This window comes from Sinocyclocheilus grahami, unplaced genomic scaffold, assembly GCF_001515645.1.
Source record: "Sinocyclocheilus grahami isolate Dianchi unplaced genomic scaffold, SAMN03320097.WGS_v1.1 scaffold937.1, whole genome shotgun sequence".
Classification (NCBI taxonomy): domain Eukaryota; kingdom Metazoa; phylum Chordata; class Actinopteri; order Cypriniformes; family Cyprinidae; genus Sinocyclocheilus; species Sinocyclocheilus grahami.
Genome location: NW_015506116.1, coordinates 162,839 through 190,555, shown reverse-complemented (window position 1 = coordinate 190,555; position 27,717 = coordinate 162,839). Strand labels below are relative to the sequence as shown.

The following is a 27,717-nucleotide window of genomic DNA, read 5'->3' as shown; positions in this document are numbered from 1 at the left end:
CCCCCCCCCCCCCCCCCATTTTTTCTAATTTTAAATTGTTTCAGTGTGCTATTTGCATATAAATGAATATTATGTGTTGTTTCCATTGAAGCTTACATATGTTATAGTTGACACTCTAACTGTACCCTAAAAGGCAGACTTTATTATTATGGACTTTGTGATTTTGAGGTCTTTCAACATTTTTCACATAGAAAAGAAATCAGTAGTGAGATATCTTTAATATCTCAATATTTTCTCCTAGAAGGGGTGTTACAAAGTATTTGTGAAAGCTAGCTAACAAAATATATATTGTGTGTTGGAGTAGTCCAGACGCTACAGCTTTGAGATTAAATTGAGACTTTATCTCCTGCCTTTGAGATGTGGCTCCTGAGAAAAGACTCCAGTAATGTTTTGTGTTTTGTGTTATGTTTTGTATTGTATTGTTTTGTCTTGTTTTGTGTAGGCCAGTCAAAGAATATTAAAAAGTAACATTCCCATAATACTGGAACAATTATAAAAAGGACAGTTCCATTAATGTTTTATCTAATGTTCACATAACCAAGAAGAAAATGTTCATACATTCATACATTATAAGGTTTAAAGGGTTTTAAAACTTAAAAAAAAATAGAATGTTCATAGATCTTTAGATTTTTGTCTTGGTTTTGTTTTGTTTGTTCACAGTGTTGGGGAGTAGCTAGCTACAAGTAGCGACGCTACAAGCTTAACTACATGTTTCAGTAACTTTACAGTAGCGACGCTACTTTTAAAACAATGTAGCTTTTCCTGCAGCTAGCTACTTTTTCCAGCAAGTAGCGGTGTAGCGCGACTAAACGCTACATTCCGTTTTGCGTTCTGATGGTTAATTATTTATATTTCCGGTCGTTGAGCTAAATTCGCTACACGAGTCACGAGCCTGTAATGAATTGAAGCAGTGCAGCATCTTCTTCGGACTAGATCACAAACTAAATTTGTTAATTACCGACATCTGTTGTTGTGATCTCACGCATCGCGCTGCTTTACAGTCTTTCCACCTACAAGAGATTGTCTGATGATATTGCAAAGGATGTACAGGAGTGGATATTTCACATGAATCCACTGTAATTTATGCAAAACAAATATTAAAATGCGGTCTACGTCGAAGACCTAAAGCACACACAGGAGGTGAATAATAGCCTTTTTAAACTGATTAATTGTTCTTCTTTATTGCACTCTAGATCAAATGTCTATTTTACAATGATGAACGGTCATAATATAATCTGTCCCCCGACAGTTTTGTAATGAACACTAATCAAACAGAAAATAAAATCGTGATATAGTAGTGTGTTTATCATTTGGCAAAGGATGGTTGCGGCGGGATTCACGCAAAGCGCAGTGTTCACACACGCAGCTGACAATTGACGTCTCCATTCACAGTCAGTAAATACAGCATGTGCTGTGAGTTTAACCTGCTTATTTTGTGACTCTTCCTTATCCAGTTTAAGTTGCATACATTTTGTTCTTACATTGGAGTTACGTTTGTAGCAATATAACTAAAATAACTATTTAACTATACAGTATTTTATTATTGTGTGTATCGAATAGTTTACAAAATCAAATGATTGGGAAACTTTTTGTCATTGAAATGGCTTGGAAAAGTGTCCCAATCAACCTGAATTCACCCTAGTCTTTGAAATCATGATTGCATTACAGTATGTTGTTTTAAACCCCAAATATTTTACTTGTAACTTCATTATATTTTACTTATAACTGCATTATAATTATTCATTAATAATTATTTAGTTATTTGTAATGTTAATTGTAAAAAAAAAAAAAAGAAGAATAAAAAATTGAAAGTATCAATGTAGCTAGCTTCTTCTTGACAGTAACTTGTAGTGTAGCTAGCTACTTTTTCAGAAGGGTAGCTTGAATGTAGCTTAACTACATTAATTTATGAGTAGCTTGTAGTTGGTCAAGCTACAGTTTCAGAGTAGCTTCCCCAACACTGTTTGTTCATAAATTAATAGGCACATTAACAAAACCTTCTCAGCACAATTTTTTTTTGTTAGCTGGGTACTTAAATGAAAGAGCAACCATGAAAAATTATAATGTTGTTCTTAACGTCAAAATCTATCATTTCTTTGCAAAACGGTGGTAACAATACACCCCCTCACCTTTACTCACTTCAAGGGGCAGTCAGACAATGGCATGGTTTTTTGCAGAGAGTTTGCAGATAAATTATGGTAATTTATGCAAATGCAATTTGTTTCAACAGATTAACTGTAGTAGCTCCACCTGTCGACTCAGTTGTGAGACTCCTGCAGCCTGATGAAACCATCCCTGCGCTGTGTGATTTCCAGAGTGCCGCTGCACGTGGAAACCTTCACCTCTACGTTCTAACTCAAATTACATTTTAAAAATACCACCTGACGTCTCTCCTCAGACATGGCTTGAAATTGTAATGATTTCCCACAATTCTCAGCTTTTTGTGAACTAAAATGATTTTCCACATCTCGTCGGTATTTTAAAAGTACTCACAAGATTGAAGGCTTCGAGCAAGGTTACCTGTTTTAATTACCACTTGGCCGTCGTGTCCGGAGGGAAACAGGACGTGAGATTTAAGAGGCAGGTTTGGGGTGTGGAGCAGGTTAAAGTGAAAGCTCACGCGGAGGTCAAACCTCAGGTGACAGATACTAAATCTAGCCAAGCCGCGAGCGCTTATCCGATTTTCATGCAATCTCTGACCCTTAATCTGCAGGTTAACAGCTGCCTCTGTGCCACCGTGTGTCACTCTGTCACTGGCTAAGTCCACGCTTGCATGTGTGTATTTGCAGATCTCGGGGCATTCAGCGGTCGGGCGAGAGGAGCTGTTTCGGTGAGGGAAGGCCAGGGCGTTGTGCTAATGTGTGCCCCCCCTCCTCATTCGCCAGGTGGGTACTCTCTTTCTGTTCTGTCTCCATCTCTATACCCTGTTGAAAAGAGCAGCATAAAGGTCACCAGCATGCATTTTGTTTTGGATGCTGGCGGCATATGAAAAGGAATCTTATATTCAAAGAACTTATAAGATGGATATTACAAGTCATATAGATTTATCTTCTATGCCAGTAGTAGATTTGCTCTGCCACATTTCATACTTACTGTAGGGTCCATACTATGAAAGTGGCACATTTCATGCCCCATTTAAATGCAAGTGCAGGTGGTGCTACAACCAAAACGAATCATCACAGCTCTGTAGCTGTTTAAATGAAGGAGTTGAAATCTGGCTTGCATTTTCTTTGGTGCATGTGCTTATCCTAGAAATATCAATTAGACAAATCAACAGAAATAGACAACAGACAATCAAAATTCAGAAGCCAATCATTCCAACTGTGAATGACTAATAAAGATGAGATTTGGTAGGCTTATATGTCTGCAAATTTTGGACAAGAGGCTGTGTACCAAATTTGTGACAAGTAACCACAAGGTAGTGCTATAAGCAAAGGCATTTATACAGATTGTTTACAAATCGTTTATATTTCAAATAAATGCTTTTCTTTTTTACATTCTATTTATCAAAGAAACCTGAAAAAGGTATCATGGTTTCCACACAAATATTAAAGGGCTCATATGATGCAATTTCAAGTTTTCCTTTCTCTTTGGAGTGTTACAAGCTCTTAGTGCATAAAGAAGATCTATAAAGTTGCAAAGACTAAAGTCTCATATCCAAAGAGATATTCTTTATAAAAGTTAAGAGTCAACCACGCCTACCTAAAACGGCTCGTTCTAACACGCCCCCCACATGTCTACGTCACTATGTGGAAATATTAGCATAATGCCACCTAAATGTGCACGCAAAGAAAGAAGGCGTGGTTTCAGGAACAGCAGTAGTATTGATGCAGCCATTTCAGGGAGACACAGTGTGTTTCAGTGCAAAAGCACTTTATTTGGCCTTCCAGAAGTAGATGCAATTAGGAATCATTGGTTAAGATTTATTTACAACAGAACAGCACAACCCAGATATTTGAATTTGTGCAACGCATTTTATGGACGACAGTTTTTTTTTAACCTAGAAGAGTACAAGGCTCGCTGTGCACAAAGGCTATTTCTAAAAAAACAAAAAGGTAAATTCCGACTTTGCTATTACAATCTGGCGCTTCTGAATCAGCGACTGTAAATATGTTTTGTTATTAGTTTAAATAGTTGCTATTGACTGTTCAAATGTGGAGTTTTGCGCAGCACAGAGTAACGCGTCATGTGTGTGTGTGTGAGGGGAACAGGGTCACATCACAGGAGAGTGCACTGCCTGTCAGAAATCATAGCACGTCAGCTGTCTTAACCGCGGCTTGTGTACTGCATCATCACTGCGTCTGTCACGCGACTCTGTTGCTCTTTCGGGCTTGAACTGATGGTAAAACTAACGACATTATTAACTGTCTTGATATTTACTTTGAAAGCTGAAGCTCGCGATTATGGTAAGGGGGCATTACATTTCCGACGCGTGCTTGTGGTGTTCGGCCAGTCACAATGCACTGGGTCAGCTGGCAAATCAGAGCAGACTGCGCTTGTCAAAGGAGGGGGCTTTGCTGAAAATGACGGGTTTGAGAGAGGCGGGGCATAGAGGACCTACAATAATGTTCAGTATTTGAAAAATAATGTGTTTTTTTGCACATTAAAGCATGACAACATATTCTATTACACCAAATACACAAAATAATGATCTTTAAAATAGTATCATATGACCCCTTTAAGCAGCACAGCTCCTTTCAACTAGGGATGCATGATATTATCGGAACGTTATAGGAATCGGCCGATAAAGGCTTAAAATGTAAACATTGAACTATTTGTAATAAAATTTAAATTAAAATGCGCAAATAACATTAAGATACTTGTGATTCTGAATAAAAAGCAGTAATTGATGTCATAAAATCACAAGTCTGTTTTGATGTAATGGTCAGAAGTTATAGTTTACATGAATATAAATCACAAACATGACACTTATGAAAACATCTCGAGGTTACGTATGTAACCATGGGTTCCCGAAGGGAACGAGACGCTACGTCGAACGCTTTGGGAACGCCCCCGGCGAGACCCCGTACTGAAGCATGTGTGAAATCAGTCCAGTAGAGAAGCAAGATGTCACGAGCGGGGTGACGTGAGCAACCAGGAAGCATAAAGGTGCATCCGGCAAATGCACATGTTAGCTTCTGCGGAAGCGAGTGCCTGAGTACCATGGTTACATACGTAACCTTGAGACATTCCCCTTCAGGAACTCGAGCTGCGTCGAATGCTTTGGGAACGAGAATACCCACTGCCCCATACGAGCAAGTCTCTGTCTGATGTGTGTCTGGCGAGCACATCAAGACAAGTGAACTTGAAACCCCGGGGTTGGTGCCAGGTCCAGATTGTAAAACCGGATAAATGTGTGCGGAGAGGACCAGCCTGCCGCAGAACAAATTTCCTGGAGGGCCACGCCCACTGATAAGGCCTTGGAGACCGCCATACTCCGGGTCGAGTGCGCTCTGACCCCCATCAGTGATGGGAGGCCAGAGGACTCGTAGGCCAGTGTGATGGTCTCAACCACCCACCGACTCATGGTTTGATCGGTCGCTGGAACCCCTTTCTTAGGCGAACCGAAGCAAACAAATAACTGATCTGCCTTACGTCACTGGGCAGCTCTGTGGATGTAGATTGAGTATTTCCTGGAAGGGGGGAGGACAGAAGCCCTGTAGTACTATGAGACCCAGTTAAGAGGTGGGCACCTTAGGGACAATCACGGGTCTTGGGTAAAGAAACGCCTTAACCATGCCCGGGGCGAACTCCAGGCACAACACTGCGAGTGCCTGAAGGTCCACTATTCTCTTCAGTGAGGATATAGCAAGGATGAAGACTGTCTTCAGCGTGAGTAGCTTGTCAGAGACATCTTCAATGGGTTCAAAAGGAGCATTGCCGACCAGAACAGGGCTACTAGCAGCAGATGGACCCCGTCCCGGCGTACTGAACGCCCGGGAGCAGAGCGATCAGGGGAAATGCATACAGAAGAAGCCTCGGCCACTACTGTACCATGGCATCCAGCCCAAGCGGGGGCGAACAAGAGAGGACAGTGTGTCGTTTTCTGCGACGCAAATAGATCCACTTCCGCCTGGCCAAATTCCCTCCAAAGGAGGTCCACCACTTCTGAGTGGAGCCTCCATTCCCCGGGCCTCAGCCCCTGTCTCGACAGGATGTCTGCTCCCTGATTGATATGCTTAGGAATGTAGACTGCTCTTAGTGAGGGGAACTTTCCCTGAGCCCACAGGAGGATTTGGTGTGCCAGCCTGTAAAGGGGGCGCGAGCGCAGACCCCCTGCCGGTTGATGTAGGAGACCACCGATTGTCTGTGCGGACAAGCACATGATGCCCTCTTAAGTCTGGAAGGAAGCGTTTTAGAGCTCGAAACACGGCCAACTCCAGGCAGTTGATGTGCCACATGAGATGATGGCCTTCCCACAGACCTCAGGCAGAGCTCATGACCGCTCCTCAGCCCGTGAGGGAGGCGTCCGTCGTTAGCATCACACGACGACAAGGAGCCCCCAGCGACGGGCCTTGACAGGAACAAAGGTTTCTTCCACATGTCTAAGGCACGTAAGCATCCCGCATGACCTTGATCGTGCGAAGTGGGTTCCCCCTCAGGGAAAACCCTTTGGTTCTGAGCCACCACTGCAAGGGTTTCATGTACAGCTGGCCAAAAGTTATCAATTGGACGCAGCTGCCATCAGACCCAACAGTCTCTGAAACTGTTTGACAGTGAGTAACAGTGAGTGACCCAAGCGGTTGACTGGCAAGGAACAACCGACCTGACTGCTCTAGTGCCCTCATCTGAGGGGGCGAGCTTTCCCATGCCGTACCATCGCCGGGCAGCAGCTGGGAAATTTGCTTGCAGGAGCCCACTGAGCCTTGAACCGAGAGTGGCAGGGGTATCAGTGAAGCTCCCTGAGGGCACTGAGGAGGATCAGGCACCGTATACTGAGGTGTGTACCTCTCCTCCCCAAGGTGGGCTGCACTCAGGGTCCTGAAGGTGGAATTTTCAGGACCGCTTGGCCGAGGTCCTCTTGGAAATAATAACAGTCCGCAGATCCATTTTCTTTTTAGAGGACCCCGACCGAGAGTGCTGCCCCACCCCCTGATCTTTCTGTGGTATGAGGAGCTAGACGGCTGGGACTGCTCCCGCTCAGCAGTCCCAAAGACCTGGGGGCGGCGAGGGAGGAAACGCTGGAATGCCGCCGCTTGCTTCTTCGCCTCCTGAATCCTCTCAACGACAGTATCGAATGCGCCACCGAAGAGGCCAGAAGGCTATAGCGGGGCATCCAGGAGGATGAATCTTTCCTTGTCTTGTAGTTCGGACAGATTCAACCACAGGTGTCGCTCCGTATCCACCAGTGCTGCCATAGAACTGCCGATGGCTTTGGCCATTTCCTTGGTGGCTCGAAGCGACAGGTCTGTGGCCCGACGTAATTCTGCGACTACGCCATGACTTCAGAATGGAGATAAGGGAAAATGGAAGGCCCCGTTGTGAAGGCTGTGATCTAGCTTTAAGGAAACGCTCGTCCCAAGAGCAAGCTGGACGAGCGCTTCCTTAAAGCTAGATCACAGCTTCCTCTTTCTCGGCTGGCCATTCGACGTTCAGTTTGGCTACAGCACGAGTCACAACCTCCACGAGCTCCTCATACGCGAGGGACTGCGGTGACGAGTCCGCAGTCTCCTCTGTGTCGACGCTCATCACATCAACCTCCTCCGAGGAAGATAGATGAAGCGCCTGGCCCTCTCTCCGGGAGGAAGAAACCACGGGGCGGGCTTCCAAACCCTGAGAGGGGGCCGTGGATCTAGCAGGTGGGGACCGAGATAAGAACGAGCCTGTCTCGGATCCCTCCGCTAAATCTACTTGCGATCCCTACGATAACAGCTGCCGCTGTGCCTCAGCAACAGCGGGGCCAGACCCAGCAGGATCGTGAACCTGGCCGCTTTCATCGAAGACATCCAGGCGGGAGAGGAGCACACGGAGCGGGAGAAGCTCACAATCATGGCAGGCAGCCCCCTCGAGAGCTGGCCGTGCATGCTCCGCTCCCAAATAGACGACGCACAAATCGCGTGTGTCCCCACCCGAGAGATAGCGTAGGCAGGGAGGAACACACGACTTGAAACGCTGTCCGCTCTCCACAGATTTTGTTTTACACTTAGGTATTTTGAACTCGTATTCTATACAGAGTAATTCCTGACTGACTTAGTGCTTTTTGCATACACAGACACACATACACACATACACAGAAGCGCTCGCTGAAGAGCAGAAGCTAACATGTGCGTTTGCCGCATACGCCTTTATACTTCCTGGTTGCTCACGTAACCCTGTTCGGGACGTCTCGCTTCTCTATTTGACTGATTTCACACATGCTTCAGTGCGGGGTCTCGTCGGGGGCATTCCCAAAGCATTCGATGCAGCTCGAGTTCCTGAAGGGGAACTTAAAAACAAGGAGCTGTAAAAGATTTTTAGAATTTTGGTTTTTGCTTTAGACCATCTATTAGTGTTAAACCCACAATTAAAATGTTAAGGTTTCAATTGCATCTGTCTAAAGAATAAATAAATAAAACAGCAGAGATTGATTTTATTATAGTTATTTTCAAAGTGTGCAGTGTACTCTCATTAAAAAATAAAATAACTTTAATAATGCTTATTAGTTTTAACAAATAAGTTTTTGCTCAAAACTAACCAAGGTTAAAAAATTATACGTTTATAATCTCTGCACAGGAGGGACTTGGTGTTGTTTCAAATCAAAAGCAAATATATATCGCTATCGGGCAAAATTATTTTTTAAAAATCGGCATATCGGATATCGGCAAAAATCTAATATCGTGCATCCCTTTCAACATATTAATGGCTATTTTGTGACTCTAAAGACTAGTGTAATGGCTGCTGAAAATCCGCTTATATATCTTTTGAAATATATTAAAATAGAAAATTTTGTAAGCATAAAGAGCATAAATATATAATTTGCATTAATTTGTTTGAATACACTCACACAGCATTTTCATGTCTATGTGTTTGGATGTTCGTTACATGTTAAAAAGTGTAACGTGTTCATGTGTTGACATGACACACAAAAGTGACAAACTCGTAAAGATGTCCATGTTAGTTTTTGTTCTAACCAGGAATAAGAAGACATTTTGTCATGCACTTGGCTTCTCTCTTTGTTGTACTGTGCTGTTAGATTACATCTTATTAGCATTTCGCCTAGACCGTGGAAAGATAAAATACTTGTTAACGGAACCAGTGTTAGAGTTAGGTTCAAGCTAGACCAGCATAAACCAGCCTGGACTCTTGCTGATCTAAACTAGTCTTTTCAATAGGTTAATCTAACCTTTCTCTCTTCAGTCATTTTTTTCAGTTTCTGCTTGTCTTGCACCAGTCCCTGTAATTGCAGGTTAAATGAACTCGGATGCAGTGAGACAAAGAGATGGAAGAGAAGGATACAGACAGGACAGTTGAACGAGCACTATCAGATGAAAGGCTTGTGGTGAGAAGGCCATTTTTAGAACATTTAGTGCTCCCAGAGAACCAGAGTAACCTCATACAACTTCCTCTCTTCCTGTCTGCTCAGTCCCTTAACGAAGACTGTTTTAAAGGGATAGTTCACTTTAAAAAATCTCATTACTCACGTTCAGCTTGAATTAAACCTGTATGCTGCTATTTTTCATGCATTGAGCATTTACTTTTAAACAGTTTTCACTCAGAAATTGTCTTCTTTTTTTTTTTACAAAGAAATGACAAGTATTACACTGAATTTGAAGTAGACTGAAATATTATTTCCATGTAAAATGTATTCCAACCATATTTATTTACAGCTCAGAAAAAAATAGTTTTACAGTGTAGTAAATTTCAAAAACTATTTCAAAGAAACTGCAAGTAACACACAGAATTTTCAACAGTTGAATTTTGAAGTACAAGGACTAAAATGGTATTTAAAAAGTATTTTCTTGTCAAATGTATTCAATTTTACAAGAATAATAATAAGAAAAGTATAACAAAAAATATTTTTTACAATGTTGTAAATTTCAAAAACAAAGAAACTGCAAGTAACATTAAAGTTAAGGTGAAATTGTGAAGTAGAAAAACTAAAATAACATACCTCTAAAACATACTCCAATAACCTTGGTTTATATATATATATATAGATGTATATACAGTGGGGAAAAAAGTATTTAGTCAGCCACCAATTGTGCAAGTTCTCCCACTTAAAAAGATGAGAGAGGCCTGTAATTTTCATCATAGGTATACCTCAACTATGAGAGACAAAATGAGAAAAAAAAATCCAGAAAATCACATTGTAGGATTTTTAAAGAATTTATTTGCAAATTATGGTGGAAAATAAGTATTGGGTCAATAACAAAATTTAATCTCAATACTTTGTTATATACCCTTTGGTGGCAATGACAGAGGTCAAACGTTTTCTGTAAGTCTTCACAAGGTTGTCACACACTGTATATATATATATATATATATATATATATATATATAATTTAAAATAGTGTTATAATGTATTAACTGGGGTTACAATTATTCATAGATTGTACAATGCATTATACGGTGCATTACACAGCATAATTAATACATTAAAACTACTTTATAATGCATTATACATTAAGGCTGTAAGTAAAGTGTTACCATATTTATTATTTTTTTTACACACTCTTTACAATTTTTCTGCATAGTGCATTTCATGGTAACAGATGTCAAGTTCAAAAAAGGATGAAATGCACTATAATAAGACACAAAAACATGGCTTTTCATAAAATAATTAACTTCAGGGCAAACTGTTCCTTTATAACTGGAAAAATAACAGCATTGCAAAATCTCATCCTATTGAATCCCCGTTAGTATAGTGGTCTGATGTTACTTCAAAAGCATTTGGCATCTTGACCGTCACATCTTTCCTAACCATGTTGGACTATGTCCAGATGTGAGACTGCAAACAAACAGAGGTCATTATTGCACTATACAAGCGTGAGCGTGACCATTACGGTTTACACCACGATAAGAAGCAGAGAGAGAGCTTCAGTGGTATTAGTGCAGGTCTAAATTCACCAAACACTCTATTCTGAGCTAAATAAATCCCGGCCTATGCTGACACAGTTTCAGCTTAATCCTTATCTCTTCCCACCCCTTCCATCATTGGATATCTTTATGTTTGGTGGATATCATCGGCAGCTCTGTTTCACTTAGTTCAGCCCGGCTCTCCTTAACATGTGTCATCTGATAATCATAATGCCATTATTTTATAACTCTGCAAACGCAAAGTGTGATTGATTTCTGTTGTGCCCTCCCGAGTGAACTTTGAGAAGAAACACTATTTGATGCATCTGTCCAAATCCAGTGTCATGGTGTTGTCTGTTTTCTTCAGGACAATAGCGATGAATAACATCAAAGGACTTTGCCAGAGTGATCTGCATCAGAACTGACTGGGCTTCCTGTTCCACATGGGAAATTACGGTCCTTGTGTGTCAACCTATCCGTCTCCAACTGGTCGATGTAATGTGTTTCCAGACAAGCATCAGCATCAAGGCTCAAATTTACCGGATCATTAGAAATGAAAAGAAATCGCAGTCAGACAATTATTTCACGCAGACACGGGCAAAATGAGGGAGCGCTTTAGTGGCCTGTCTCAAATCTCACTCCTCAGGTGTCCTCTAATGGAAAAGTGGAGGAGATCCCTGTTATATGTGTGTGTGTATATATATATATATATATATATATATATATATATATATATACAGAGTTCTGGCATAAAACTAGATGGGGCAGTCCGATAGGTCAAACTAAATCTGACCTAATGACATCATTATCACATGGCACAGCTGATTGGTTCTCTTCTGTATCGGTAGCCAATGAGCTCGCTTCTCAACATTCAAATATATGACTAGTGCTTGTCGTAGCAGTTGCAGCTTGCTTCAGAAACCCTCCACCTTCCCCAGCTCCACCTGTACAGGTCTGCTTTGAGGTAATTCATGTATGCTATATTGAGGTTATTTCATGTATGTTATATTTGCAGCAGCAATATTTCTTACATGCTCACAGCAGCATGTTGTGGATGTATTGGCAGTAGCAAGTCTCAGTACTTGCTCTGCTGCAGCAGCAGCTGCAGTGTAGCATATCTATTCTGCCAAGACCAAATACATTAACATTGTCATGTACATTACCATGCCAATCCATCCGAGAGTTGTCATGACATATTATATATATATATATATATATACAGTATATATATGAAATTATGGTTTATGTATGTTTTTCAAAGAAGTCTCTTATGCTCACCATGTCTGCATTAAAATAAATAAATAAAATAGAAAATTGTGAGATAATATTACAATTTATAATAAGTGTTTTTTTTTTAATCTTCATTATATATTTTAAAATATAATTTAATCCCTTACATTTGGTTTGGTGCTGTTTGTTTGTTTGTTCATTCGTTCGTTTGTGATGTGATGCATTATTTTCAGTATTATTTGATGAATTGAATATTCAAAAGAACATTTATTTGAAATAGGATTTATTTGTAATAATGTAAAGGTCTTTATTGTCACTTTTGATCAATGTCATTTACTTGCTAAATAGAAATACCAATGTCTTTCAAAAAATCTTACTAATATATACAGTTTAATGACTATTTTAGAGTAATAATAAAGTGAAATAAATTTGTAGCTAGCTTTTTTTTCCACATAGCGTCTCGGTTACGTATGGTAACCCTTGTTCCCTGAAGGAGGGAACCGAGACGTCACGTCGGATGACCGACGAAATTTGGATCTCGCTTAGAGGGACCAATCTACTTCGAGTGTAAACTAAACGAGCCAATGCCCATTGGCATGCGATTATTGCATCCAGCTGCTGCTGATCACAGCGTGAGTATAAGTAGGCAGCAGGTGCAGCACATATTCAGGTTTTCGCTGAGGAGCCGAGCCGGTGACCCGGCCGCTCAGCGGTGGTACAGGAGCTGTGGCGACGGGACGTGACGTCTCCGTCCCCTCCTTCAGGGAACGAGGTTTATATACGTACCCGAGACGTTCCCTTTCAGTCGGTCACTCTCGACGTCACGTCGGAGGACCGACGAATTGGGATCCTACCACAGCTACCGCCCCTTCCAGTGTCCTGTGGAAGCCAACTACGCCCCTACTTTTTGGCGTAGGCCAGGGCCTGCACAAGAGGACCAGCTACTGCTACTATGGCACTACCCACTGAGTAAGACTGGATAACACTGGGGAAACGCACCCGTTCTACTTGGAACAGGCTAGTGGCATCAACGGAACTACAGGCGTACCCGCAGTGGGGCAGCGCGGAAAAACGCAGGGACCTGGCCCGGGCGTCTCGTAGCCGGTCCGAGGCAGGGTCTGGTGTATGTAACACTGACCTGCATTCGAGCAGAGGGTGCGTGGGTAGTCCGTTGGTTCATCCTCCCGATCCGCCCACTGCTGCTCACTGGCGAGAGAGGAGGGTGAGTGTGATACGTACTAGATCGTCCACAACCCCTCGTCCCTTCTGGGGACCCAGAAATAAAGGAATTGCTCTTTGTCGAGAATTTGCTTTTGGTACCGACCGAGAGGTCATTTTTGGAAAAAGATTCTCCGCCCGGCCCTCCTCCGGGAGAGGGAGTGGTGTGCTTACCATCTCCTGAAGAGCACGTCCCTCCACCTCTGGGTCGTCCATCTCCGGCCCTCTAAGCGAGATCCCAATTCGTCGGTCCTCCGACGTGACGTCGAGAGTGACCGACTGAAAGGGAACTCTGTATATTCATGCAGTGTGCGCATGTCAAAAGATTAAATCTGATCAGAAGCTTGTGACATATAAACGCGCATATCAACCCGATCACTTTATTTAGCGTTCATGTAAACACTACGTTCGGATTCGTCAATCAGAATGAATTAATTCCGATGGAAGCAAAAAGTGTCCATGTAAACGTACCTATTGATCAACATTCCACCCCTCCTGTGACCCATGGTTTGTCTGTGTGTGTATTCAGAACCAGTGACCAACGGGCTTTCAAAATAATAATAATAATAATAATAATAATAATAATAATAAAACTTATTTTTATAAACGTAAAAGTTATTTATTTTATTTTTAAACTTAAAAAAACAACAATAAGTGTTGGCGTTAATTGATTAATGCATTAACGTGATAATAACGTATTAACTTTCCCAGCCCTAATATATATATATATATATATATATAAATATATTTAATATATAAACAGCATATTTTTCTTAAACATACATGCATGTGTTTGTATTTATATATACTTAACGCATATACACAGTACACACGCATATATTATGTAAACAAAAACTGATGCGATTAATCGTGATCAATCGTTTGACAGCAGTAATATATATATATATATATATATATATATATATGGGCTGTCAATGTATTAACATTTTTTATTTTTTACTGTGATTAATATTTAAATACTAATGAATCAAATACAATAATCACCTTTTAATACCACTACAGACAACAAAACAATTAACCCCATTAAAATATATTTAACATTAATACTAATCATATATATATAGGCCATGAGTGATATGTAAACCAATACTGATTAAACCAATAAACGATTGGTTATTGTAATTAGGGCTGTCAATAGATTAAAATTTTTAATCTAATTAATCACACACTTTTTCTGTGATTAATTGCGATTAATTGCACACATCATGAAATTAAGAATAGACCATTTGTCTTGTTTCAAATGTTTATTTTGTCATAATTTGCTATATTCAGCAAAGTAAACTAAAAGATTAAAGGGTGATTCTCAAAAATCTGTATTTATTGCAAACTTTTTTCAAGATAAATGTAGATGTCTTTCAAAAGAACTCCAAAAGGATACTCCAAAAGGACACCAAAGAACCAAATGATATAAGGAAAAAAAAAAGAAAAAGAAATGCAAAAAATCTAAACGAATATCTGAATTGTATAGTATGTGTACAGTGCAATAGCAAATAGCTTTTTTACATTTTAGAGAAGTCAAGTTGCGATACCGAACAGGACCACATGGTGATGCCAAAAAACCACTAAACCAACCACCTGCATTTATCTACTACATTACACAGATCCATTCAGAATAACTAACACATGACACAGCAACATACACATGACAAATCAAAACATTATCATGAATGTGTGTGGAAACAACGTGAATGTACAGAAATGTCTGTGCCTGCGCATAAATACAATGTGCGATCAGTGCGTCAAGAGCACTCATACACGCATTATTATAACGGACTCACGCATGCTTACTGTATGACTCCTGTATGCCGCCGCAATCATCTTTACCTTGATTGCAGTCTTCATCCATCAAAACTTTACTAGCGAGACTGGTTATCCAGTCGAGAAAACATTTGCGTCTCATCTGGCCATACAGCGATGGGATGTGTTGACAATCCGTTCAGTCTGTACTTCACACAGCATGTGTGACGTGTGAGGGCTCGCGCTCTTCAGAGACAATCAGAGAATATAACAGAGCTCGTGTTTTAAAGCGAAGTATATATATATATATATATATATAATGACTGTTTTAAAGTATGTAGCTAGTTTATGTTTTCTGCATAAGTGATGTCCTTTAAGCATTAAGCCTTTATTTTAAAATTATTTTGGGTTCATGAGAAACATAAATCCAGTCCAGTGTGTCCAAACTTTTACTGCTACTGATTGTGCGCTCTTCAAGAGTGTGTAGGAAGCAGAGCTGTAGCATTGTACCATAACTAAGGAACCGAGCAACCTACAGTATTTACATGAGACAAGGCTGTTTTTAGTCTATTGATTTTCTGCAATTGTTAGACTAGCGCGGAAAGCTGATGTGAAGAAAATTAACATCATTCATTGGCTACGAGGTCACAGAATGATTTGTCTTTAAATGCCAATAATGATTTCCCATCAGGCACAGAGCTGCAAACCTTCTGAGGGGCACCAGGCTTTAAGAATCTGAACACATAAGCAAACATTTAGCAATAGCAAGCATTTTATTGTGAACCATGATGTAAATGTTATGCTGTATCAGAAGTCTGGACTGAATATATGGAATGGTTCTTAAATGCTTGACAGTTTTGTAGATAAAGGTAAATTGTGTATATACTGTACATTCATTTCTTTTCAACACTAAAATTTCACATAAATAAATAAAAATTAGTAAGTGGTTAAGGAAGTGTATGAATTAGAACTGACAGCGAACAAAAATCAACCAATAAGCATGCAACTTTATTTGTTCCGTTTGAACTTTTTATTTTAACTTTTTACATTACACAAATAAGACCTGTACGAACATCATTCGGTTATGAGCGGGAACTATTAAATGTTTGCTTGGAGGATTAACAGTTTGGATTTGATATGTGGGGAATGGGAAGAACTGCAGGGAATTTATTTTAGGACTCGTAGGACGGCTTTGAGGTTAATTTGTCTTTCATTTGCCTGAATTGCTCGTAGGAGGTTTCATCCACATTAATATGGGTAGATGACTTTAAAACTGAAAGTAATTTAAAATAATTTGAGATCACTGAGATGTAAACAGGATATTACTCTCAATACGATCTCTGTTGCTTTACCACTCAAAGTGGAGAGGAGGCGTTTTTGGTTCCTGACCTTGATGAATGCGTGGAGCGCTGACGTTACACTAGAAATATAAATGACTATGTACTCTTATCTTTGCTCTATTTAATGCCGTTTTCAGGTTCTTCTGGGAATGTCCAACAGTACGTGGTCAGAAATTACATTTATAACTTGATGTGCAATTTTGGCTGGAATAAAATAAACATAAAGGCTGATTTCTTTATCTCTTTTTCACATTTCGGTAAAACAGGAAGCATATGTTGAGCTAGTAAAAACAAATGATGCTAATTATGTGTGTTATAGTGCTCCTTCTGTGTATTTAAGCATTCTCATACTGAAATGGAGAATTATGGGAAATGTATTTTAGCCACACATGCCTGTTACCTTATAAACATGCAAAATGAATTGTACTTCATGCTGCAAAAATAAAGCACTACTGTGCTATTCCGATCATAGTCATCATGAATTTTCATTACATTCCTATTCAGTGCCTCTTGGACAATAACTTCACCTTTCCTCAGTCGCTGACAGTTGTAAGTCTTTGTGCAAACCCAGTGCATAAACTCAAAAAACAGTATCAGAAGCCTCTGGCACTGAGGCTGTCAGCTAGAAATATTGTGATTTATATTGTTTGATGCTTTATGAGGACACCTTTCATGAGAGTCCTTTTGAATTTTATTTATGAGATAAATATTCATTGTTTACTCAGGTGACATTAGCCCTTGTGTATGAAAAATTGAACTAGAATCTCTTTAAAGAGAGGCAATCCTTCAGTGATTAATCAACGGGAGCGCGGCACCTGCATTTACTATGCAAAATAAATCAATGGTCTATGAAATTCATACTTTAATTATTTGGTGAATAAATTGGTCTTGGGGAAATTAATTTGGACCATGAGGAAGTTTATCTCTCTCGTTCTTTTCTCCTGTTGTGCAGCGAGAAAGTCTATGTGACTACGATATAGTCGACATAAGGCAAACAGTGTGAGATCAGAGTAGTAATCCGCTCTCTCATATCTCCTGGATTTATATGGCATAATATGACTGCTTCAGAGTTACAGAAAAACACACATAATTTTGTTCTGTTGACAGCCTGTCTTTTGTCATTTGGTTTCTAGCTCAATGTGACATGATAAAGAATACTTTATTCCTCTGCGTATCTGTACGGAATAAAAAATGTGCCCGAGTGCTCGGAAGTGACAGTAATGATTGATCACGAAAACATAATGATTTCATGTCTTGACTTTTTTTTTCCAACTTCAGAACTATAATTTTTTATATTGTGATTGGTTATGGAGACATTTTGGGTGGTGCCTTGTGGTCAAATGATGTAAATGTGATGGAACAAAAAGCAGGGTCGAAGTCGAAGTCGAAGTCGAAGTCAAGTGATGATGTGCGCTACCGGCGCCTATTTTGTACTAGTTGCGACGGTAGTGACGTCATGGCTGTCGCCGGCCAAACAAGTTGGTGTTTTTTCAATGTAGGCTTCAGACACGGGTCACGACGAGGCGTTCCCCATAGCGACCCCTAGAGGACGCAGTGTCTCGTTCCCCTCAGGGAACCATGGTTACATAAGTAACCCGAGACGATTTCATGTCTTGACTTTTTTTTTCCAACTTCAGAACTATAATTTTTTATATTGTGATTGGTTATGGAGACATTTTGGGTGGTGCCTTGTGGTCAAATGATGTAAATGTGATGGAACAAAAAGCAGGGTCGAAGTCGAAGTCGAAGTCGAAGTCTGAGACCATCTTGTCTATACAAAGTTGAAACCATCTGATTTGAGTTCAGCCGAAGCTCCTTAAACTATGTTCTTGGGTCAAAACAAAAATTAGCTTAGAAGAGATGTGATTTATTGTTTTCTGCTTTATTGTGTGGGGCCTGGTCTGGACACAAGGGTTACTTTCCTCATTCCAATGCAGTTTGGTAAAGTATGCAAACATGAAACCGTATCTCTGTACATTTTTATAACATGCTGGTTATGATTGCCCTGAACACTGTAGTAGAGAGCAGTGAATTAATCCATATCACCTACACATCAGCTCCCAGACTCCCCCTCCTATGAGCCCTCGCTCTGACAAGGTCAGCATGCTACAATGCAGATTCAGACAGGGGTTTCCTTAGGGACATGTGCTTTATTCTCGCAGCTCATCTGTTTGCTCTCCTTCTGCCCCGGCAGAGATCATCTACAGCTGGGTGTTCAATGAGCTTCCCTCGTTCGTGGCAGAGGACAGCCGGCGATTCATCTCGCAGGAAACGGGAAATCTGTATATCTCCAAGGTGCAGCCCTCGGACGTGGGCAGCTACGTGTGCCAAGTGAAGAACACTGTGACCAACGCCAGGGTCCTGAGCCCACCGACGCCTCTGGCTCTCAAAACAGATGGTGAGATATTATACGTACTTCACACACACACACACACACATGCACACACACATTCCTGCTCCCTAAACCCCCATCACCTGCACAGCAGAACTAGGCTGGATGCCAAGCACCACTCTTGGTGAACTGAACTGATGAATCAATGCCATGACATGAAGTCTCTTTGCTAATAAATTAAAATAAGACATTCCTTTACCATTTTAGCTCGTCTTAAAAAAAATGACTGTAGCTTCAGCTGGCACAAGGGGCAATATAAATAACAATGTAGGTCACAATATTTTAAACATTTTGTGAGATAGCAATATATATTATAGCATACACATTCATGCTATTAACTTACCTGATACTGTACTTAAGATTAAAATCCAACATGTTACCAATGTGCAGTTTGTAAAAGTGAGATGTGCTATTACTAAGCAATCAGACATATGATTCTGGGCTAGTATATAATAAATGGGAGACAGACCTGAGCCATATTTGTGGCTGTTATAGAGACCTGAAGTGATTTTTTAATTTTACCATGTTAGGTGAAACCACCTAACAACATGCTAACAATAAAGCAGATGAATAAAATAACAAATGCTCACACAATTTAAAAATGGTTTTAACTTTTTAAAATTGTATTCTTGATCATTTTATTTACATGTATGTAATGTATAGTCAAATTAAATCGTATAACAAAACAGGTTTTCCTTACATGCTGATTGGTTGTGTTCACGCAGCATTGTATTTCAACCACCATTTATTCTGATAATTTTCAAAATATTACTGTTATTGTGTCATGAAATGTAGTTTTAAAAGTATTTCATGCGAGAATGTAGTTGCTCAAAACTCAAATCTGCGGTTTATTTATAAAGACAGTGCCTATTTAAAAATGTGTTTCGCCGATTCGGGAGACGTGAGCTCCACGCGATCAGCGGGCGCTAAGTGCTCATGTTTCCCGACGAGAGCAGCCTCAACTCGGCTAGTCCTTCTGACATTTGCCGCTGGCTCTGATGTCTCTTTAGTTGTTAAACATAAGGCAAGGCAAGTTTATTTATATAGCACATTTCATACACAATGGTAATTCAAAGTGCTTTACATAAAAGATAGGAAAAAAATAATCACAACAATAAAACAAGGAATTTAAAAACTTTGAAAATGATTAAAAATTGATTTAAGAGGTTTAAAATAAATTAAGATATAATTTGGTTTGGGTAAATCTAACAGGTAATATTTGGTTTGTATTATATCTATTAATCTATTAATATGTTAAAATTAAAATAAAAAGAGGCAATACTGTTTGATATAATATTTTGTTTCATTGTAATGTAGGCTGTATACATTCCCTGAACTACATTTCTGCGGCTATTAATATGTTTAAATGAAAACGAAAGGAGGCAGGGGTGTTTGATATCATATTTCGTCTTATTATAAATGCAGTGAGGAAAATTGCATTAGCCAAGGTGAGCTGACTGACGTTATCAAGTACGCTGCTGTTTGCAGAATTACCGGACTTGCGTCGTCCCGTCAGCAGGAGTTCACACTCCCATGTCGAACTCGCAAAGTCCAAACTACCGAGGATGCAAGTCCGAAATTTGCGTAATTGGTATTGAGAAACGCGCACAAATCTTCGCCAGCAAACTATTTGCCTATTCTTCACGATACTTTAGACCACGATGGAAACACAGACAGCAGCAGGTCTGGGGGGAAACAATTTCCTGGGAAAAAAGTTCCTGTGACAAATTGTTCCAGATAATTTCGTTGGAAAAACGGCTTTACTTTATATGACGAAAAAATATTTAACTTGCGCTTTTATTCATATATAAACAATTGATCGGGGAACATATACAAAAGTTCAACCATTCTTGCTTGATCCGCGAACAAATCTCATTGGTTCTTGCGGAAGCTTAAACGTACTAGTATGATACGTGAGAATGAATCCTATTGGCTTTTGCGCGTCAAGCAAGCATACTTGAGCTTCTATGATCAAATTTAAATGCCGTAATGTTAAATGCTATGAATAAAGGCCTAATTTAAATCTGTTCATCATAAAAAGCAATCAAGCAAGACTTGGATTAAACTGCTCGATTCATATGGATTTATTTTACAATTCTTTTTGAAGCGGGTTTTGGGTCAACAGACTTTTAGTGGGGGGACAGAAACGACCAAATTCCATTCAAAATATATTAATTTGTGTTGAACGAAAGTATTATGGGTTTGGAACAACATGAGGGTGAGTAAATGATGACAGAATGCTCATTTTTGGGTGAACTAAACTTTTCACTTGTTCCGATAATGTCTCAAGAAAGCATGGCAGAGACACAGAAGCAACAGCAACCGAGGGGGCGGGGCTTAGCTGGCTGATCGTAAATTGAATGGAATGCCCATTCCCTACCATGTGACAGTGTTTTCCATAATCATGATGGAAACGATATTCAAATTTCAAATAACAAATGTCAGTTTGCAATTTCAAATGCCATGTTTGCCATCATTTCCCATAGAGAGAGGCTAGTAAATGTGTTTTAAGGTAACAGCTGGGCTTGTGAGATTTTTGGAAGCTCTGAATCCCAATACAGGAAAAAGTCTATCAATATCTCAGAAGGCTAGAAATAATGGATGTGCCTGCAAATCAGGCTTGAAAGGAAATGTGGCAGTTTTTCAGTGGCGTGACAAGCGGGTCAGCTGTTTATATTAGTGCTTTTATGCCATGTGAAGCCGATTTAATGAGACGTCTGACTTATATATGTAGTTTATATGCCTCATTCTCTCTTCTCCCTTCTCGTTGCACGAGCGGCCTTTAGGGCCAAACCGAAAGTGTCATGAATTCCAAAACATCCACATTAAACAGAGAGCATGAGGTGCTTTATCTTTTGCTTTAGAGCACTTTTTCCACAGACAATGCGCTCTGGTGAAACTGCCCATTGGGGAAATCATTTCCCAGCATAAAATTAACTGAATCAATGGTCCTCTTCCAGTATGGGCCGTAGCTTCTTTAATAGTAGATTCCCGAGCGCCAAGCGGGGGAGCCAAACACCCGGCTGTCACTTCAGGCATTTTTCCATACTTCACAAACACGCACGCATCACCTGCCGCCGGTACATGTCAATGTCAGCCGCCCCGGAACGCAATCCCAGAACAGCCAGGCTAAAAGGACTACAGTGCCCTAAAAGCTTGTTTTTGCCTACGTTGCTTAATGTTGCACGTCCTTTGTGAGGGCGCTACGTCCCCTTCGGCATGCTCTTCGGCATTTGCATAACCTTGTTGTTGAGAAACACTCCTCCGAGACATGTACGCATCTAAATGCATTAGCATACTAAATTGGATTTGCACCTCTCCTTAGCACAGATTACAAATGCAAGTAGCGTCACGTTCTCTGGTCGCACTCGGAAGTTAGAGAAAGAGCAGAGACGGAAGGCTGGAGAGGAAATGAAAAGTCCCGAGGGTTGTTTCAGAGCCACAGGGGGTAGAGTCAGGATGAATTGCTTTGTGGCAGCTGCATTTCCATATAATCGGGGTCTCATGCGGAATGAGTGCCAGTTCAGCGAGAGGTTAGTCACCCGTAACACAAGCACGGCTGATGGGAGTCTTTATTCATTCCGTGCCTGACGTACGCAGCGTTAGCTTGGCAGACGTTGTGTGGGAAGCATCACGCGTTCGGCAGCTAAACGGCTCGGCGGGCTGCGCCTAAAAGCCTGAAAATTATTTTGGCCCCCTCTGGCCAAGCTCGAACTGCCTCGCTTCCAGCCGGTCTTCCAGTGATCTCGATCTGCACCAATCTACAGCCCACTATTCATGTTTTCTGCTAAGGCAGAATGATAATTAACTGCACGAGAGGCTCCGCACAGGAATGCGCAGGTGAAGCACTTCACCTATGTCCTTCCCTTGGCTAAGATGCTCTTAATCAAAGCTGCCCAACTGAATCCGCGCTCGGCTGCACCTACTGGGCAAGTCATGCATCTTCCCCACCCGCGAAACAGCAAAGGCAGCGGAGGCCTTCTGTACTTATGTGATGAATCGCACCTTAATAGATGCGACTCGGATGGAACAATAACTCTCACAGAGCTGGAGCCTCGCAAAACACTCGGTGGTGCTGGGATTGCTCGTCCTTCCCGCTTGGCCTTGGACCTTGAAGGGGCAGCATTTTTAAGTGGAGGGTCAAGCATTTCTGAGGCCTTCATCATTGTCATTCATTTATAGGAGAGAAGGTATCGGTGTCCTTGGATTCGAAGAGCGAAAGTGCAGTGGCTTCAATTATTGAGCTGCGAATGTTGGGTCAGTGTTTCAAATAGCATTTCAAATGTCACTAATGGTCATAAAAAATGCATACTGATAGCATTGATGTCTCATTCTCGAATAATACCATTGTGTACATGCTTTTCTAATCATAAAATGAGAAACCTGAGATGCTGGGGAAAAAAAAGGTCTCAGCGTGCTGTGCAAAAACCCCGGTCTTCATTTTGAATAAGACTACCATGTCTATTGCATGCCCACAGAATGCCCCCAAATTTTAACTAAAGTAGTATTGATAATTCCTTTGTTTTGTTTTGTTTTGTGCTTGTAAAGTTTCTGTTTTCAATGTAACATCTGGTAGAACTAGCCTTTCTGGACTGTAGTGTACAGTATTGGTTTCCCCAAAAATGCAGGATTGTTGGGAGAAACTACAGACACAGTATCAAAATCAGTGAATGACTCAAGACAAGTACCTCTGTTTCTGTTACCTAGTACCTAAGGCAAACTGTCAGTGCCCAAATGAGGCGAATGTTATTGCACTAACATCTAGTTGTTTAGTTGAGGTTCGTACACATTATGTGGATTTTATATAAATACAGTTGTCACTAGCTGAATTTTGCAAGAGTTAATTTAGTCGTAGAATGCAGTTGTCACTCTTGTAAATAAGCGCACACAACATGTTTGAGCACTCTGAAGAATGACAGAATGTACTGGTGTAGCACTGTGCCAGTCATATTTAAATAAAGCCAGTGTCATTCTTTTCAGTGCAAGCACGCTTCTTTTTATGCAAATCAGGCTTTGTCATAAATGCGCTATGATACCCATTGGAATTTTTTTTAAGGCTATTTAAAAGATATTCATTAAATGTTTTCATGCATTTGTAACACTTTACAGAATTTGATCATATAAATATTTTACTATTTTAAAACCATAATTATTTTATGCTGACAGCCTTAGTTTTAAAAATGAAATATCCCAAATAATTATTTTTAAGTCTTCACCTCTCTATCATCGTGACATAGTTGTGTATTGTGTATATTCCTGCATATTTGGTCCTTGTCACTGTCATCTTCAGCATTTTTCAATGAAAAATTAATGAATGAATTAATGAATAATGTTGTCAAATATTAAAAAGTAAATTAAAAAAATTACAATAGTTGAATAAATTGCTTCCTTGCAATGGCAATTTAGAAAATAACATGATGTTGTTATAAAACCATACTTTTTTTTTCACAATATAAATAGGATTTTCTACATTAAAATGTTTAACTACTTTTATGTTTTAGTAAAGGGTTTCCTAGCAAAGGGATGATCATCATGTTTGTTGAGGTTCTCGGCATCAAAAAAGTTTGAAAACCCCTGCATTAGGTCATTGACCAGAACAAATATGTATTGTAGAAGCTCCTGCCACACTAGGCAAGAAATCAGAATTACCTTTCATGATGGGCATTTCTCTCAAACTGCCATTTCAGTTCACTTCATGATGTCACGATAAACATTTATTGGGCCTTCAGGAATAATTTTTAAAAAGGTCTTGTGAGTTATGCCTCAGTGATGTGTTCAGACACTGAGTGGACATGTGCTAAGGATGTATATAAATGCTCCAATAGGTGCAATGTGGACTACAGAATGAATCATCACATGACACATCTCATAATTGTGATTTTAATGGGAAGTGAAATGGTGCTGTGATGATGCACTGTGTCACATGATCACACATTAAACATTCTGACAATTGAATTGTAGGCTTTCTTTTGTTACGGATGACAAGGACCTTGACAGTCATTTGATTCCAACAGACCATCCATTTATTTCTGTTTTCAAGGAGTAGTTCACCCAAAAATGTACATTTGGTCATCATTTACTCACCCTTATGTTGTTCCAAACCAAAGTTATTTTTGGTAAAATAAAAGTTTAGCAGAATATTCACACTGCTCATATCCATACAATAAAAGTTAATGGCACGGTCAAGCTTCAAAAATGACTAAAAGCATCATAAATCCATAAATAGCCATGATTTGTGTACAATATTTAAAGTTTATAGAAAGTATTGCCACATTTTATATGGCATAGGATATGGTGCAAAATTTGTGTGAAGTACTTTGATAACTTTTTGATAACCCACCATTCATTTTAATTATATGGAAAAGAGCAGCGCGAGCATAAGAAGAAAAAAATCATTAAGGTGAATAAATGCCCTTTAAAAGTTTTTGCACCACCATGTAGATTTTCTCATGGAGTTATGTTTACTTTCAATTTGCACTTTTGCTTTGGTTTAGTCATTAGAAAATAGATGTGAAGCCCAGCATTGGGATAATGGATTTTTTCATTAGCAGTTGGATGTAAAAGCTTTAAACGTCTGATGGATGCCCAGACTTTCATCAGGTGATTGTTCTGCATAGCACAACAAAAGAAAAGGAAAATTGTATAGTACAAAACTACCCCATTCCATGTTAATAAATGGATTAAATTGTGATTTTAAATTGGCATCGCAGCACAAAAAGGGTTCATGTATTTGTTTTGGCACAGCTGGTCCAGAATTCAGTCCTATCAATTCCAGGCCTTCTAGACACTAAATAGGATACACAGAAAATGCATTGCAGCGTAAACCAATATAATATTGCGAATTCATTATGCACATGGGATTGCTTTGGAATCATAAATGTGTAACAAGTAAGGGGATTGAGATTGAAATTGAAAAGTTGTTTGGGGAAAAACGGACTGCTATCATAAAATAGGTTATAAATGTGCTGTCGATTACAGCTGTAGGCAAGGGGTCAGAGTTTGGCTGGTTCGTTTCAGCAGTTAGTCCCTTCTGGCCTGGTTCAGTAGATGCCATGCATACAGCAGTCTGTGGGCAAAAATCATCTTTGATGACCATTCAGAAGCAGCTTTGTAAAATCGCTGATGCTTAATTTTTTTGTCAGTCGTGGAGATATTTTAGTGATTCTTTCTGCAGGTGATGACACCAAGTGACTGTCTTTATGAGTGAATCCTTCAAATCATACATTTGACCAATTCATTCAAAAACACTGATTAATTTAGGTTCGTAACAACAAAGTATGTAACTAACATTGATTAATTCAGGAACAAACCCAGTGACTGTCTTTATGAGTGAGTCATTGAATCATTCTTTCAATCAATTTGCTTTTTTTTAATTCTGACTCATTTTGGTATAAATCAAGTGTGTTGCATGAGTAAGTCATCAAATAATTTATTCAACTGATTCATACAGCAGCACTAATTTATTCAGGAAGGAAACGTGAATATATAAGTGGATCATTGGATCATTCATACAATCGATTCATTGAAAATATGCTGATTCATTCAGGTATGAAACTGTATTTATGAGTAAGTCACTGGATCACTTTTTCTCATATATATATATATAGGAATAAAACAAGTGACTGTCTTTTGATGAATCATTAGATCATTCATTCAGCAAATTCATTAAAAAATGCTGATTCATTCGGACTGAAAAAATTGACTGTGACTGTCTAAAGTGTTGTACCATAGCTTTGCTTGGAAATACAATTGTTATTCTGTGTAAAAGCCATATCACACAGTCATGCCACCTTCTTGTTATTTCAATAACTTCTCAGAAATGGACATCATTTCTAGTGCTATTGATCTTTTCAAATGAGTAACAGAAGTTTGGCACATCTCTTGAACTAGAAATGGCACATCCTGAATTTGTGGCTGAAAAAAAGACTTTAGCACACTGTTTGGATTTCCTTATTTATTTACTTTTATGTTGGACTATTGAATAAAAGTGATATTGCACGAGTGTGTATATTGCTTAAATATAGTAGATTGCCAGTGGAAAGATTTTGGAGGGCTGTTTAAAGTGTCAAACAGCATAAAATGGATGTTTCCCACTTTCTGTAATATTTGGCTTTCACCAATGGTGGTTGAGATATGTTCTAGATTAAGGCACAATTGCAATATTTGTTATATTTTTCAAAGTGTGAAAAGGAAAGAAATACTTTCTCATGTAAAATTCATACACCAGTTTCCCATTTAATAAGACTGATAATGATAATTAGGCCCCTGAATGGGAGTGTTTCCCTTCGTAATTGCAGACTTACTCAATGCCAGCTGACATATCTCTCAGCAAATGGATATAGATGGGCCCTCACAACATTCGCATGAATAAACAAAGGATCTGTGCTACGACTGCAGAAGTGAAATGCAGCCATTCAAGATTCCTCTGCATTCCACGGAATTCTGCACATCAATTAGACTCCAGTGTGGTGCTGTTTTGAGGACAAATTCTCTCGCCCCGTTTTCCCAGCGGCCTCTGTAGTGTACTTGCAAAATAATTTAGTTTAGCAGCTTGTCATGCGAGCTACTGTGGAGAATTCCCTGCCTTTGTCACTGGCATCTACTGGGTTTGCCGTACCGTGACACCTGTTTGCTGTGATCCCTCAAGCTTTGTTGTGCTAAATTGTAAATCCAGGATTGTTTACTCTTGTACAGTAGATGGAATTTATTAATGCATTAAGAATCATACCCATGCTGTAAAGCTTGACAAATGAGATTAGACAAATAGTCTAAACTATTTTTTTA

At 39.7% G+C, this 27,717-nt stretch overlaps 1 protein-coding gene across 1 annotated transcript in view; it reads left to right on the top strand.

Moving 5' to 3' along the window:
• The window catches only part of LOC107564466 (contactin-5-like), a 163,629-nt gene that overhangs the window by 28,533 nt on the left and 107,379 nt on the right, over positions 1-27,717 (top strand). The window contains exons 4-5 of the mRNA XM_016249554.1: positions 2,790-2,885; positions 18,736-18,939. Coding sequence (XP_016105040.1) covers positions 2,790-2,885; positions 18,736-18,939 — 300 coding nt within the window. The remainder of the gene's footprint in view (positions 1-2,789; positions 2,886-18,735; positions 18,940-27,717) is intronic.